We start from the raw sequence: 13,745 nt of genomic DNA, 5'->3' as shown, positions 1-13,745 counted from the left end.
CCAGGCAGATGGAGCTGGGTTCCAGAAACCTGCAAGTGTTCAGAGAGGGTGAGAAGCCACCAGCTCAGGATCACACTGTGCACTCCTCAGAATGGTAGAGCAATGGTGAATTTAATAGATGAGCTACAACCCCCACCCCAGCCCAGCAGCCCCTGTGTGCTGTAACTCTTCCAAGAGTGGATCCTTGACCTTTAGAGATGAAGACATTTTATATCTAGAGCTCGGTCACTGAACTTAATTAAAGCAACTCTGACATTTACAGCCTTTTTGTACTGTACTGACAAGCTGGGTTTAAGATCAAAGGAACCAGGCTTGCTCATGTTCACTGAGGTATCTGAAGTGCTGCTCTTTGTCCTTTGGCAGCTCAGATGGACGTTTAAATGAAGCTGTCAAGTCCCAGGAACGTCCAAGTTCATCCTCTGCGGTGCAAATGCACCATCAGAGCAAGGTCTGGAAAGCACAGCAGAGCTGCTCAGCAGAACACCTGCACAGGCACTTTGGGAAGCTGTGGATTGTGTTCAGCTGCCATCAGCTTTCTCTTGAAAGGTGGAAGACTCCTGTACTCCTCAGTTCATCCAAGCAGAATGGAGATCAGTCTGGCCACCAGATGCACGTTGAGGCTGTTTCCCAGCAGGCGGTAGCGCTGCTTTACTGTCACCTGCTCAGGAAAACCTGGAAGAAGAACAGCAGGAGGTCAGCCTGGGTTTGCTTTCAGTTCCAGTGAGAGGCACCACATGCAGGTACCTCAGATTTCTATCAGGGCTTGCTGTGAACAAGGCTTGCTCAGTGAGTCACCCAGCAACTCGACCATTCTCCATGTCACCCAACACTGATCCAGGCAAGTACAGCACCTGAGGTGGCCTCACCTGGGCAGTGCACAGACTGGCAGGAAGAGGGCAGCTCCAGCAAAAATTAAACAGGCCCAGGTCACAGAATCATAGAATAGTTTGGGTTGGGAGGCACCCTAAAGATCATCTCTTCCAAGCTCCCTAGCATGGTCAGGGATGCCTCCTGCCAGACCAGGTTGCTGAAGGCTGCATCCAACCTGGCTTTCAACACTTCAGCCTGAGTGGAAGATGAACAGCAGCAGTGGTGATTCAACCTCCAAAACCATTTGCTAAGCCTCTGAGAGTTGCTCATCCCTAACCTGAGCCCAAGGTCAAGAGCAGGCAGCTGAGTTCTGCTGCACACATGCACAGTGTGTGCAAGCAGTGAGACCAAGGTGCACACCAGAAAAATCCCCTTCAGGGACTGCTCAGGACAGAACATGGCTGGACAGCTGTTGAGCCAAGTGTGGAAAGCTGGGGAGGAGGTGCCTGGGAGGAGTGGTTCCATCTTTCTCTGCCAGATATTAATGCCTCAGATGGGGACTGCTTTGGTAAACACATCTTGAGCCAGCTCCACCCGCTCTGCCCAGCTTCCTGGCACTCACATTTGGGCAAGCACTCTTCTCTCCTTGGAACCATCACTTGCACTCCCACACACACCTCCTTAGCTGAAGTTTCCACATGAAATCACTCAATGCACATTGTGAAGAGGACACAAAGATAAATGTGCACACACAGGCATGCACTCACTGCCCAAGAAGCTCAGCTCAGTTCCTGCCTCTTGGCAACTGAAAACTTGAATTTATTTTCAGGGCTTACCATGTCCTTTATCCCAAGCCTTGTAACATTGTCCTGCACCTTCTACCTTCTCAGCTCAAGAGCAGCCAACATCAGAGGGGCAGACAGCTTGGCACACTGGCACTTGCACAGCTCTCACCCTGTCACTGAGGCCGTGCCACTGATGGCTCTGTGGTGCTGACCACAGGCCCTGACATGCTGTGCTGGCTTCCCACTGGGCTGGCAGATGTGGGGAAAATGGCAGAGCCATCCTGCCATCAGCCTCCTGCAAGCAGGCAGCAGGTGAAGAAGGCTCTCATTATGTTCAGTGCTGATGCTGAGAGACCCACAGCAGAGGCCAAGACACATGGCTAAAGTATCTCATGGAGCTGCAGCACCTCTCTCATGGAGCTGCAGTGCAATTGCTGCTACCCACAGGGGTGTTAGAAGCACAAACACATCACCTACTACTAAGAATGAAGAGTGGCTTTGGCTCTGGCAGAGGCCATTCCAGTGCTCAAACACAGAACTGCTCAGTCACAAATGTGTTTCTTCTGGAAACCCTGCAGCTGACAACAGCTTCTGGTCACTTCCAGAACTCATGGATCAGGATCAAAGGCAGAACAATTAGGCAAATGAAGAAGAGTGACCCTGCTGACCCCTCAGCTTCATGATGTCCATGGGCTGGAATCCCTCAATGGGCAGCTGAGGGTCACCTGCACTCTCCCCTTCTCCCCACAGCTGCAGCCTTTTCCCCTGCACCCCCACAGGATGCAGCAGTGCCCTTGGTCTGCACCCCAGCCCCTGGCACTGCCCAGAGCCATGGAGCATTGTCAGTGCTGGCAGCAGCCACTGAACGTGACCTGAGCTGCAGAGAATGCAGCTGCTGAGCTGGGGCTGAGCTGGGACAGGACAGCAGTGAGCAGGATCAGTCCTGTCCTAACTCAAGCCCTGTCCTGTTCATGTCCTGTCCTAACTCAAGCCAGGACGTGAACAGAGCAAGTGAGGTATCCTTCCAAGCACTATGCCATAGGTCAGGTTCCCCCAGAGTTCCTGGAGTCTTCCACACATCCAGTTCTCCTTGGTCTGGGCTCTGCCAAACAGAAGCAAGACTAATGCTGCCACACGGCTCAGCCACGCTGCGCAGACCAGTTTAACATCTGGCACTCAGGCTGTGCCAGAAATGGGCAACTCTGTGCTCCAAAGGCAGCTCCATGCTGCCATACAGCTCCAATCCAGCCCTGCTCAGCTCAAGTCTCCTTGCATCAACCTACAGTGACAGAGAACAGAGCTGTGCTAAGAAAAATGTCCCCTCCCTGGAGGTGTTCAGGGCCAGGCTGGATGAGGCCTTGAGCAGCCTGGGCTGGTGGGAGGTGTCCCTGCCCATGGCAGGGAGTTGGAACTTGATGACCTTTAGGGTCCCTTCCAACACAGACCCTCTGAAGAATCCCTGCATGTTGGCATGCACCTCAGCATGCTGCTGCAGGCACTCAAACACCTAAGCTTAGTGCTGGCAGCTGAATGTTTGGCTTTTCAACCTTGGTAACCTCCTGTGAATGCAGAAATGTTGACTGTAAATGAGAAAAGCAATGAAAACTGCACAAGAAAGGAATATATGAAAGCCATCAGCACTCCTCAGAACTCCAAGCCCCTGAGGACATCCAGGAAGAGTGTAACCAACTACTCAAGCCCAGTGGTGCCTTCTCTCTGGGTGCTTGTGTACCACCAAGGGACAACCAAGTGGTGTGATGGCAGCAGGCCAAGCCCCTCAGCAGGCCACACTTCTGTAACAGCCACACTTTTGCCTCTCTCTCTTTACAAGGGGACCTTCAGCCTTCACTCTGGATGACCCCTGTCCCAGCTACTGGTGCTGCTGAGTCTTGTTCCTTGACTGCCTCCTTCTCCACAGAAGGAAGTACCTGACCAGGGGCTGGGACTGCCTTTTCTAGAGCACAGACATGACTTAGGGATCACTGACTGAAGAGGTTGATCACTCCTGAAGAAAGAAGCATCTGTATCTTCTGAAATTCCACCTCTGTCAGCAGCTACAAATGTGTGGAAGGGAGACTGCAAGCAGCTCAAACACCAAGGACCACTAACAGACCTCCTAAACTGGCAGGAGATGTTGACTTACCATGGCTGTGAGTCATGCTGAGTAAATAGCTTCAAACAAAAGTATCCCTTCACTACCACTCAGCAAAGAAGCATTTCTCATGCAAAGGCTTTCTGCTTAGCTCATGCAGATAACCTAAGCACAGAAGCTGGCTCTTATGAGAAAACTAGTGGGAATTCAGAGTCAGGCAAGTAACAGGAATCACTCATGAGAGCTGAGAGGTCCAAACTGAACTGCAAACCAAAAAGCATGGGTTTTAGTCCCCAGTAAAAATAACAGATGGCAGCTCTGAAAAATGATCAGAAATGAGTATTTTGGAGCACATACCAAAGTCCAGAGGGAATCCATGGAGATTGGCTATTTCCCTTGGGGTGAAGTACCTCAGCTTTAGCGTTGACAGCTTCATAAGCTTCTCCTCTTCTGGCAGCTCCTCAATGTGTTTAAACACTGATTCAAGCTACGAAGAATATCCAAACCAACAGGGATCACTGGTGCAGCCTACACTGCTCCAGCTTCACACCTCCTACCAGAACATTGCTTTGCTTATGCCAGTACCAAAGCCAAGAGCCCGTTCTGCTGGGAAGCATGACTGGAGTTGTACTCTTGCAGCCAGTGTCTCAGCAAACAGACATGCAAGACAGAAATCAGTGCTGCCAGGAGGCCTTTTCACAGAGTCCCAGAGTACCAGGATGGAAGGGACCCTGAGGATCACCTGGTCCGAGCTTTCCAGGAGATGGTCTTGACTTATTCTTGCTTCCTCAAGGTAGAAGCTATACCAATATTGATGAGGCACTTAAAGGACTACAAGTGCTTGTTAGTCACAGGGGAGTGACCTAGTGTAAGTCCACAGCAGCCCCCCCACAGGAATTTGGCTCTGTGGGTGCAGCTGGCTGAATTTGTTTGCTCTGAGATTACCTGGAATTATAAACTGCATTTTTCTTATGCTCAGAGATGCCAGAGAACATTGGTGAGCAGCACAGAAGTGCAGGACAGGAGCTGTGTGAAGCACCTCTGACTGGTGCTTCATTGCAGTTTTACCTTCCCCAGGGCCAGCGCAGCACTTTGTGGGGCACTCAGTATCAACAGCAGAGCTTGGCAAAACACTCTCTTCCCAGGAAAATCCTGGCTTTGGAATTCAGACAGGTTAGACATCTGGCAGGATTTGTGGATCAGCTCTGTACAGCAAACTGCCCCAGCTTCCCAGCACTGCACTGCAGGTCACCCACAGAATGAGTCCTTCTGACTGCTCCCACAGCCCTGGGAACCTTCTGTGTGACGCTGCAGGTAACGCAGGAGCAGCAGCTCAGACCCTCCCCAGAGGGAGGCACACAAATGGTTTTGGTTTAAGTAAGATGCTGTTTAGGAACACAAAGTAAATAGATTGGAAGCTCAGCTGCCACCAAACAAGGGTGTTTTGTTGTAATATTCAGAACAACAAAGCAGAAGAGAGACCTCCCCCAGGTTTCAAAACAAGTCACTGCCCTGTGCTGTTCCACAGCCCCTTACCTGCACATCCACTGCTGTCTGCAGCACGGAGCCTGTCCCCTCCACGTAGTGGCCGTACCTGAGCAATGACAACAGCAAGCTGCAGTTAATGGCTGTGCAGGCCCTGCAGCCCTGACAGCTGCAAAGGAGTGTGGTGGGGATTTGGGTTCCTTTGCTCAACAAGCAGCCTCCTGGGCAGAGAAAGCAAAAGGCCTTGCCAACAGCAGTGCTGACCCTTGGAGTGCAGGAGCCTCTGGAGGTTTCTCTGGTGGTGAGTCTGCAGCCAAGGCTCAAGGGTTTATCACACTGCTGCCTTACCCAGGACCAGAAGGCTGTGCAAGAGTGAGGAGCTCAAGCATGGCATCCTCAGAACAGGCCAGCTCCACTGCAGAAACCAATCCTACGTTCAGGCAGAATGCGCTACAGGCCAGATGGTCCCAGGGGCTTCAATGAGCTCTCCACACTCAAAGGGGGACCATCAGAGTGAGCCTCTAGCCTTCACAGCAATGGCTGAGGACAAAGTGGCTCAGTCAGGTTTAACTTTCGGTGCTGGTGGACTTCCCACAGAGGCAAGGCACGGGGGATGACCAGGTCCGTCAAGAAACATGTGTCCAACAGGGCTAGGGAGGCTCTCCTGCCCCTCTGCTCTGCTCTGCCCTGGTGAGACCACACCTGCAATACTGTGTCCAGTTCTGGGCTACCAAACTCATGACAGACAAGGACTTGCTGGAGAGAGACTAGAGGAGGCTACAAGGATGACGAAGGGGTAGGCACATCTCTGCTGCTGAAAGAGACTGAGAGCCCTGGAGCTGTTTAGTCTGGAGAGGAAAAGGCTGAGAGGGATCTGATCAATATCTATCAATAGCTGAGGGCTGGGGGTCAGGATGAAGGTGCCAGGCAATGGGGTGGTGTCCAGTGACAGGACAAGGAACAATGGATATAAGCTGGAGCCCAGGAGGTTCCACCTCAACATGAGGAGAAACGTCTCTGGTGTGAGGGTGCTGGAGGCCTGGAGCAGGCTGCCCAGAGAGGTTGTGGAGTCTTCTGCTCTGGAGACTTCCAAAACCCACCTGGATGTGTTCCTGTGTGACCTGCCCTAGGTGCTCCTGCTCTGGCAGGGGGTTGGACTGGGTGATAAGCAAACTTTGACTCTCAAACCATCTGCTGGCTCTGGGGGATGCTCAGTGGCTGGCTGCTCTGCAGCCTCTCCCAGGCTATCAATACCATCATGGGCTCTCAGAAACAGGCTCTGCTAGTGGAGCCATGGCAGTGTTTGAATGTCCTGAGCAGCAAGAGTCTGAGTCAAAGCAGCAGATGGCTTCTGCAGAGCAGATGAGCTCTGGAGGAATCCCTACAGTGCAGGACTGTGGTCTGCATCAACCCTCACCAGACACCATCCTCTCCTTCTACCTGCACATCTCTAGAGACAGTGATGAAGGTCTTCTGCTCTGCATGGGGCCAAGCCTTCTACAGTGACTGAAGGAATGGTCTCCCTCCAGCACAGACACACTCAGCACAGCTCAGTCTGCAGGGCTGCTTCTTTAGCTTCAGAGTCCTTCTGTCAGGATCAGCAGGAGCAGGACTCAGCCTGCAGGGCTGCTTTGGGTCCTAACAAAAGGCACTCAGAGAGGCAGATTAAAGCATGTGGAATGGAGCTGTGCTGCAAACTGCATCCTGGGAATGCAGCAAGTTGAACAGTGCAACACAGCACTGAGAGCCTGACCATCTCACAGAGCAGCTGATCCTATGCAGCTGGATACACCTGTGGCAAAAGAAATACACCAAGAGACATTTCAGAGTGGTGTTTGAGAGCTGTACTGGGGACAAGAGTCTGCTGATGGGATCCATGCTGTATAAAATACCCCAGTCCAGGTGACTGGCAGCAGAGCACAGCACTCCTCACACACAGAAACCTCCAGCTGGTTTGGGGGGCTGGGGGCAGAGCCTGTTGGCTCTTCAGGACAGCTGTGGGCAGCTGGCCAATGGGAGCTGGGCTGCTCTCAATCTGCACTGCAGCTGCTGACTACAGGAAAATGAAGGTTTCTGATGAGAACATGAGCAAAGATGGCAATTGCTCTCACAGGGAAAAACTGATCCATTGATTTTGTGACACTCCCTTCCCAGTTATAATGGAAGTTGTCTTAAGAAACTACAAATCCTCCATTTTCACCTGACTAAGGGTTGCTGCCCCCTCCCCTTGAATCCTGGAAGCTTTCAAGAAAACCTTTTAATGCCTTGGACCCAACAGATCATTGCTGGGTGTCACACGTGCTCTGACTAACAACTCAGCAGCACAAGGCTGAGGAGAGCTGCTGCAGCTGATGTTACAGCTCCAGCTGGTCTGGCTTCTCTTCTCAACAGCATGAGGAGTTCACAAGCAGGTCCAGGATGACTGAACCCAAAGGAGCTTGCTCTGTCCTTCACAGTGCCCAGTTTCTTCCTGCAACTTCAGTCACTACTGACATCCTCCTAAGAGGAACCAAGCTGCTGGCAGTCTCAAGGAGCTCAGCAACCACCTTCCTGAGAGTCCAAGGTCAAGAGGGAACACAGGATCACCTGCTCAGTGTCCTGCTCACCACAGGCCATTACATTTTGCCCTATGCTCCACCAAAGCCTCTCAAAGACAGGCAGAAAGGCAGAGAGCCCTGCTGCAATACTGGTACTAGAGGTCCCAGAATTAGCCAGGGCTGGAAAAGACATACCTGGATTAGCCTCATCACACAAACCTTGCTGGAAATATCTGAAGAGCAGTCAGAGCTATAGGAAATCCTCCTCCCAGTCTCCAAGCTGGTAACCAGTACCATTACTGAGACAGACACTAGACTGGCATCTCAGCAGAGGGACTCTCTGCACTGCTTGGGGTCTGTTCTGCTCCTCCTCCTTCCTACACTTCACAGGAACACAAACCCAGAACTCCTAGAACAGAGCCTCTTACCCTTGAGCTCAGAAAGTGACCTGCACAAAGCCTGAGCTGCAATTATAATCCCTCTCTTAAGGAGGAGCTGTAAATTAGCATAGAAACAGAGAGTCCTGCTGGCTGGAAAAGCCCTCTGAGATCACTCAGTCCAACCAGCAGCCCAACCCCACCATGGCCACCAAACCATGTCCCAGGTGCCATGGCCACAGGTTTCTGGAACACCTCCAGGCATGGGGACTCCACCACCTCCTCTGACAATCCCTGACCACTCTTGCAGCAAAGACATTTTTCCTCATCTCCAACCTAACCCTCCCCTGGTACAATTTCAGGCCATTTCCTCTCCTTTCATTACCTGATACTAGAGAGAAGAGCCCAACCCCACCTCAGTGCAGCCTCCTTTTAGCCTCTGCTCCAGGCTGAACACCCCCAGCTCCCTCAGCTGCTCCTCCCCAGCCCTGTTCTCCAGGCCCTTCCCCAGCTTTGCTGCCCTTCTCTGGACCTGCTGGACAGAGGGACAATCACTTCCCTGGTCCTGCTGGCCACACCATTCCTGACTTCAGGCCAGGAAGCCGCTGCAAAACACGACCACAACCCCCCCAGACATGTTCCAGTGCCTACACAAGTGGGCAGCTTGATTTTTGGTGACACTTAAGACATACATGAGAAATACAAGAGATTGTTCTGGCCTAAGGCTAGTATTTGCCCACACTAAGACACAGATCCCAACAGATTCTGAGTCCACCACAACCCAAAAGAGTAAGGGCTGGAGGGGACCTTTAAGATCATCCAGCTCCAACCCCCTGTCATGTCCAGGGACACCTCCTGCTAGCCCAGGTTGCTCAAGGCCTCATCCAGCCTGGTTTTCAACACTGCCAGCCTTGGAGCTTCCACAACTTCTCTGGACAACCTGTTCCAGTGTCTCACCACCCTCCTGGGGAAGAATTTCCTCCTAATGTCTAATCTCAACCCAGCTTCTTTCAGTTTGAAGCCCCTGCCCCTCACCCTGTCACTCCAGGCCTTTGTGTCCCTTTGCTGAAACATTCTGAGGATTCACAAAACCCCCACTGCAATCTGAACAACTCACTGGTATTGAACACAGACTTCCAGGCCTCAGCTTGTGCTTTCCAAAGCAATTACACTGAGTGGCAAAGCTTCTCTCTGGCTGCCTGTGAGGTGTTTGAACACTTCACAACCTCCAGCAGCCAAACAGAAAATGGCAAGGTACAACTGAGGAAGCTGCTAGACAGGACAGCAGAGATGTTCTGCTCCATCAGATACAGTTTGAAACGCAACAGCCATGCTGGACTGATGCCATGTGGCCAACCCACAGCTGCTGTGACCTACAGAGCTGAAAACTCCAGATAATAGAATGTAGTGGAGACAGCTTTGATGAGGAACAACTCTGTCAGGCGTGCCCCTGTCACTCCAGTGAGCAATACAAACCAACTCATTACTGAATCAGTGCCACAGTGCCTGCTGCAGCCATGCTTATGCAGGGGGGAGGAAGTGTCTGTGAAGGTCAGCAGCAAATGGCTCTGTCTTCTGGGACAGGAGCGGGAACACGGCACGCTGCCAGCCAGCCTCTCCTGCTGCCACTCCCAGGCCAGGAGGCACAGGATAGCAGCAGGTGTTTTTCAGGGGCCTGTGCCTTTTCTGATGAAATGGCTCTCCTGGTTTCCCCAGGACACAAGGAAGAGCACACTGAAGGTTTCAGGGCCTGACCCTGCAGCTTACCCTTTGGTGAAGCAGGTGGATCGCCGGCAGCTGGGTTTAACGATGTCCAGCAGGAAGGCATAGCGCAGCAGGGACTTCGGCGGTAAGAAATACTGACTGTGCTCCTCATCCTCCTCTTCCAGGAAATCTCCCAGCATTTGGATAGAACAATCAGTGTCCTGACTCTGCTTCCTTTCCATTTCTTCTGCTGTTTCAAGCTTAAACAGAAAAGGCCCTTTCAGCAAACTGCTCTTGCTGCTGCCATCTGGACCAGCGTTTGGAACCGGACTCTCCTCTTCAGGAGACAAGGAAGAACTAACTTCACCCACTCTGCCAGCAGCTTTGTCCTCGAGGAAGTCTTCTAGATTCTGATCTGGGAATCTTGTCAAAATCTAGGACCAAAATGTGATTAAGAAGTAAAAGAATTGCCATTTGATAAGGACCTCAACCGCAGACTCTGCAGTGAGAACTCTCTTCAGAGATGCTCAGAGTAGAGAAGAACACTCAGAGTTACTGTTGTGGAGATGTCACAGCATGCCAGCATCAAGTTCTGCTGATCTACCAGCAGTGCTGTCAGGAGTAGCTGCCTTTGCAAAAGGACCTTCCCAAGGGTGTGGGGAAGGCAGCAGAATGCAGTGCCACTGTCCCACAGGTGTTTCAAGATGCAGAAGCCACTGGCATGCAGTTCAGTGCTTAGAAAGCTCAGTACCCAGGCTGAAAACCTTCAACTTCTCCCTCTCTCCATCCAGCAGCTCAAGATGCAGCACCCACTCTCTGAGGAGCAGGGCAGACTCCAGTGCTCTTTGCCAGACTCACCTGAGCAGGAGCCCGAAAGGGAAAGGGGTCCCGGTGCCGCCGCGCCAGCAGGAAGTACCGCAGCCTGGAGTTGGGAATGCCGAGCTGTAAGCGAGACCACAGGCTCAGGGCACGTCATCAGGGAGGGCAGGTGGCCTGCAGCCCCTGCCACAGCTTCTCTGCCATCACAGACAGCAACAGCACCACGCCACACGCAGCCATGCCCAGGTGCTCCCAAGGAAAGGAGCAGGCAGAGGCTCTCTGCGCCTCATGGCTGCCACTTTTGCAGCAATGCAAACAAGCTTTTGTGGGAGGGAAGAAGGAAACTGGCACTCATCAGGGCTTCCTGGGACAGGTACTGCCTGTCTCCCATTAGAAAAACAAAAAGGCATCTCCTTCCCTTCCTGACTAAGGAATTGAGACATCTAGCAACGAGAAAACCAAATGCAGCACATGACGTCTGCAAGCTCCCCTCTGTCAGCTGCTCTCAGCCATCGACAGCCCTTCACTCCTTCCATTCAGTCTTGTGCAACCCCCAATGCTTCCCGGCCCTGCAGTTGCCAGGGCAACGTGCAAACAAAGCCCCTGCCCCCAGGAGCGGCAGTGCTGGGAAATCCACAGGCATCAGCACTTGCGAAGCACGGGGGCTCCTGCAGGGAAAAACTCCTGCCTGCCCCCGGGTGCAAAGCCCTGCCTCTTCCACAAGCATCAGCGGTAGCAGAGCAACGTGGGACTAGGCTCTGAACAGTAACAGCAGCGTCCTGGTGAGCCAGCAGAAGCCAGGTAGCTTTCTCATCCTACACAGCATCTTCAGCTCTGGGCCTGACTCTTCACAGGATCCCAGAATGCCAGGCTGCAAGGGACCCCAGGGATCACCTGGCCCAACCTGTCCAGGTGATGGTGCAGTGGAAAAGAGCTGGCTCAGCACCCTGGCAAGCTGAGTCTCACCACAAGGTAGGGGACAACTGTATCTAATACAAGAGCTAATGAGAGGATCCTTAAGGGCTCATCCAGCCCAAACCACTCCATCGGTCCAGGACGCTCAGCATGCTTGGGCTCAGGGCAGCCAGGTAAAGAGGTTCAATACTCACACAGGTTGGAGACAAGAGAAATTCCTGGTACTCAAATCCACAGGCTGCAAGTGTTTGCAGAAGCTCCTGCCTGGCAGTGAAAGGGACAAAGAAGCAATCACTGCCTTCATACAGGCCTGAGGCCCTTTGGGGCCTGAACGACACCGCAAGAAGCACAGCAGCTCAGGAACAGACACAGCACAGAGCCAGGACGGCAGGGAGAGCCAGCGCGGCCACGGCACACCCCGAGCTCCGTGTCAGGGCAGCCAGAACGGCCACTGCACACAGCCAGCACCTCAGCCCTGTCACCCATGGCCACTGCACACAGCCAGCACCTCAGCCCTGTCACCCATGGCCACTGCACACAGCCAGCACCTCAGCCCTGTCACCCATGGCCACTGCACACAGCCAGCACCTCAGCCCTGTCACCCATGGCCACTGCACACAGCCAGCACCTCAGCCCTGTCACCCATGACCACTGCACACAGCCAGCACCTCAGCCCTGTCACCCATGGCCACTGCACACAGCCAGCACCTCAGCCCTGTCACCCATGGCCACTGCACACAGCCAGCACCTCAGCCCTGTCACCCATGGCCACTGCACACAGCCAGCACCTCAGCCCTGTCACCCATGGCCACTGCACACAGCCAGCACCTCAGCCCTGTCACCCATGGCCACTGCACACTGCCAGCACCTCAGCCCTGTCACCCATGACCACTGCACACAGCCAGCACCTCAGCCCTGTCACCCATGGCCACTGCACACAGCCAGCACCTCAGCCCTGTCACCCATGGCCACTGCACACAGCCAGCACCTCAGCCCTGTCACCCATGGCCACTGCACACAGCCAGCACCTCAGCCCTGTCACCCATGGCCACTGCACACAGCCAGCACCTCAGCCCTGTCACCCATGGCCACTGCACACTGCCAGCACTTCACACCTGCTTTGTTGCATGCACCCCTGCAAAACCCATCCAGCTCCAGGAGAGCTAAGAGGATGGCAGGGAGGAGAGCAACCAGGGGGGAAGGCATTCTCTTTACTGTGAGTTATAAAACCAAAGCTTAAACCACTACAAACAGCTGCCTACTTCCCTCTGTTCACAGCCACGGCATCAGCTAAGCCTCCCAAAAGGCTGGCACAAGGGCTGGTGACAGTTGGTGGCTCTGGCAGCAGCAGTGAGGAAGGGCTGTACCCCATACCACTGGAAGATCACTGACATAGAAACTATGGGGACAGGCTGAGAGAGCTGGGGCTGTCCAGCCTGGAAAGGAGAAGGCTCTGAGGAGAGCAGCCTTCCAGAACCTGAAGTGGGGTACAGGAGAGCTGGGGTGGGACTTTTGACAAAGACTTGTGGTGACAGAACCAGAGGCAATGGCTTCAAACTGGAAGAAGCTGGATTTAGACAAGACATAGGAAGAAATTTGTCCCCATGAGTGTGGAGAGGCACTGGAACAGGTTGCCTGAAGAAGCTGTGGAAGCTTCAAGCCTGGAGGTGTGAATGTCAGGCTGTCTGGGGCTTTGAGCCACCCGGTCTGGTGGGAGGTGTCCCTGGCCACAGCAGGGGGTTTGGAACTGGATGACCTTTAAGGTCCCTCCCAACCCAAACCATTCTGTGTTTCTATCTTGCTCTATTCCAGCAAGCAAGGAAAAGGAAGACCACAAGCCCCTAACCCCTGCTTTGCCACATCAGAGGAATGTCTCTGCTGCTCCTAGGTACCCCCATGGACAGCCACCCTCCTCCACACCCCAGACAAAGATCATGCACAGTCTTCACGTGGTGTCTCCAAAGCATTTGAAGCAGTGATGATCTACTACTAAGAGGTAGTGAAGAAAGCCCCTCTGCTGCTCTGTGATCTTAGCACAAGATCCCATGAGCTCCTGTCATGGAGAGAACTCCAAGAGCTCTCAAGTGCTGAACCCTTTGTAAGGCCCCAGGACCATCAAATGAAATCAGTGGAGTCAACCTGTTAGAGCACATTTTATCTGCTTAGAAAAACAAACAGTTACTTAGCCAGTTCCTTCCACAACCTGAGATTTCCATCCTTA

The 13,745-nt window shown here is 53.1% G+C and overlaps 1 protein-coding gene across 1 annotated transcript in view; it reads right to left on the bottom strand.

The window, feature by feature from the left end:
• Window positions 1-410: 410 nt before the first annotated feature.
• TRDMT1 (tRNA aspartic acid methyltransferase 1) overlaps window positions 411-13,745 on the bottom strand; it is a 36,903-nt gene continuing 23,568 nt past the window's right edge. The window contains exons 6-11 of the mRNA XM_054171322.1: window positions 11,719-11,788; window positions 10,649-10,732; window positions 9,854-10,224; window positions 5,224-5,281; window positions 4,045-4,174; window positions 411-672 (exon numbers count right to left, since the gene is read on the bottom strand). Of these exons, the coding sequence (XP_054027297.1) occupies window positions 572-672; window positions 4,045-4,174; window positions 5,224-5,281; window positions 9,854-10,224; window positions 10,649-10,732; window positions 11,719-11,788 (814 nt within the window). The 3' untranslated portion in view covers window positions 411-571. The remainder of the gene's footprint in view (window positions 673-4,044; window positions 4,175-5,223; window positions 5,282-9,853; window positions 10,225-10,648; window positions 10,733-11,718; window positions 11,789-13,745) is intronic.

This window comes from Dryobates pubescens, chromosome 21, assembly GCF_014839835.1.
Source record: "Dryobates pubescens isolate bDryPub1 chromosome 21, bDryPub1.pri, whole genome shotgun sequence".
NCBI classification, from domain to species: Eukaryota; Metazoa; Chordata; class Aves; order Piciformes; family Picidae; genus Dryobates; species Dryobates pubescens.
Note: the sequence above shows the minus strand (reverse complement) of the source record. Positions and strands in the feature narration are given on the sequence as shown.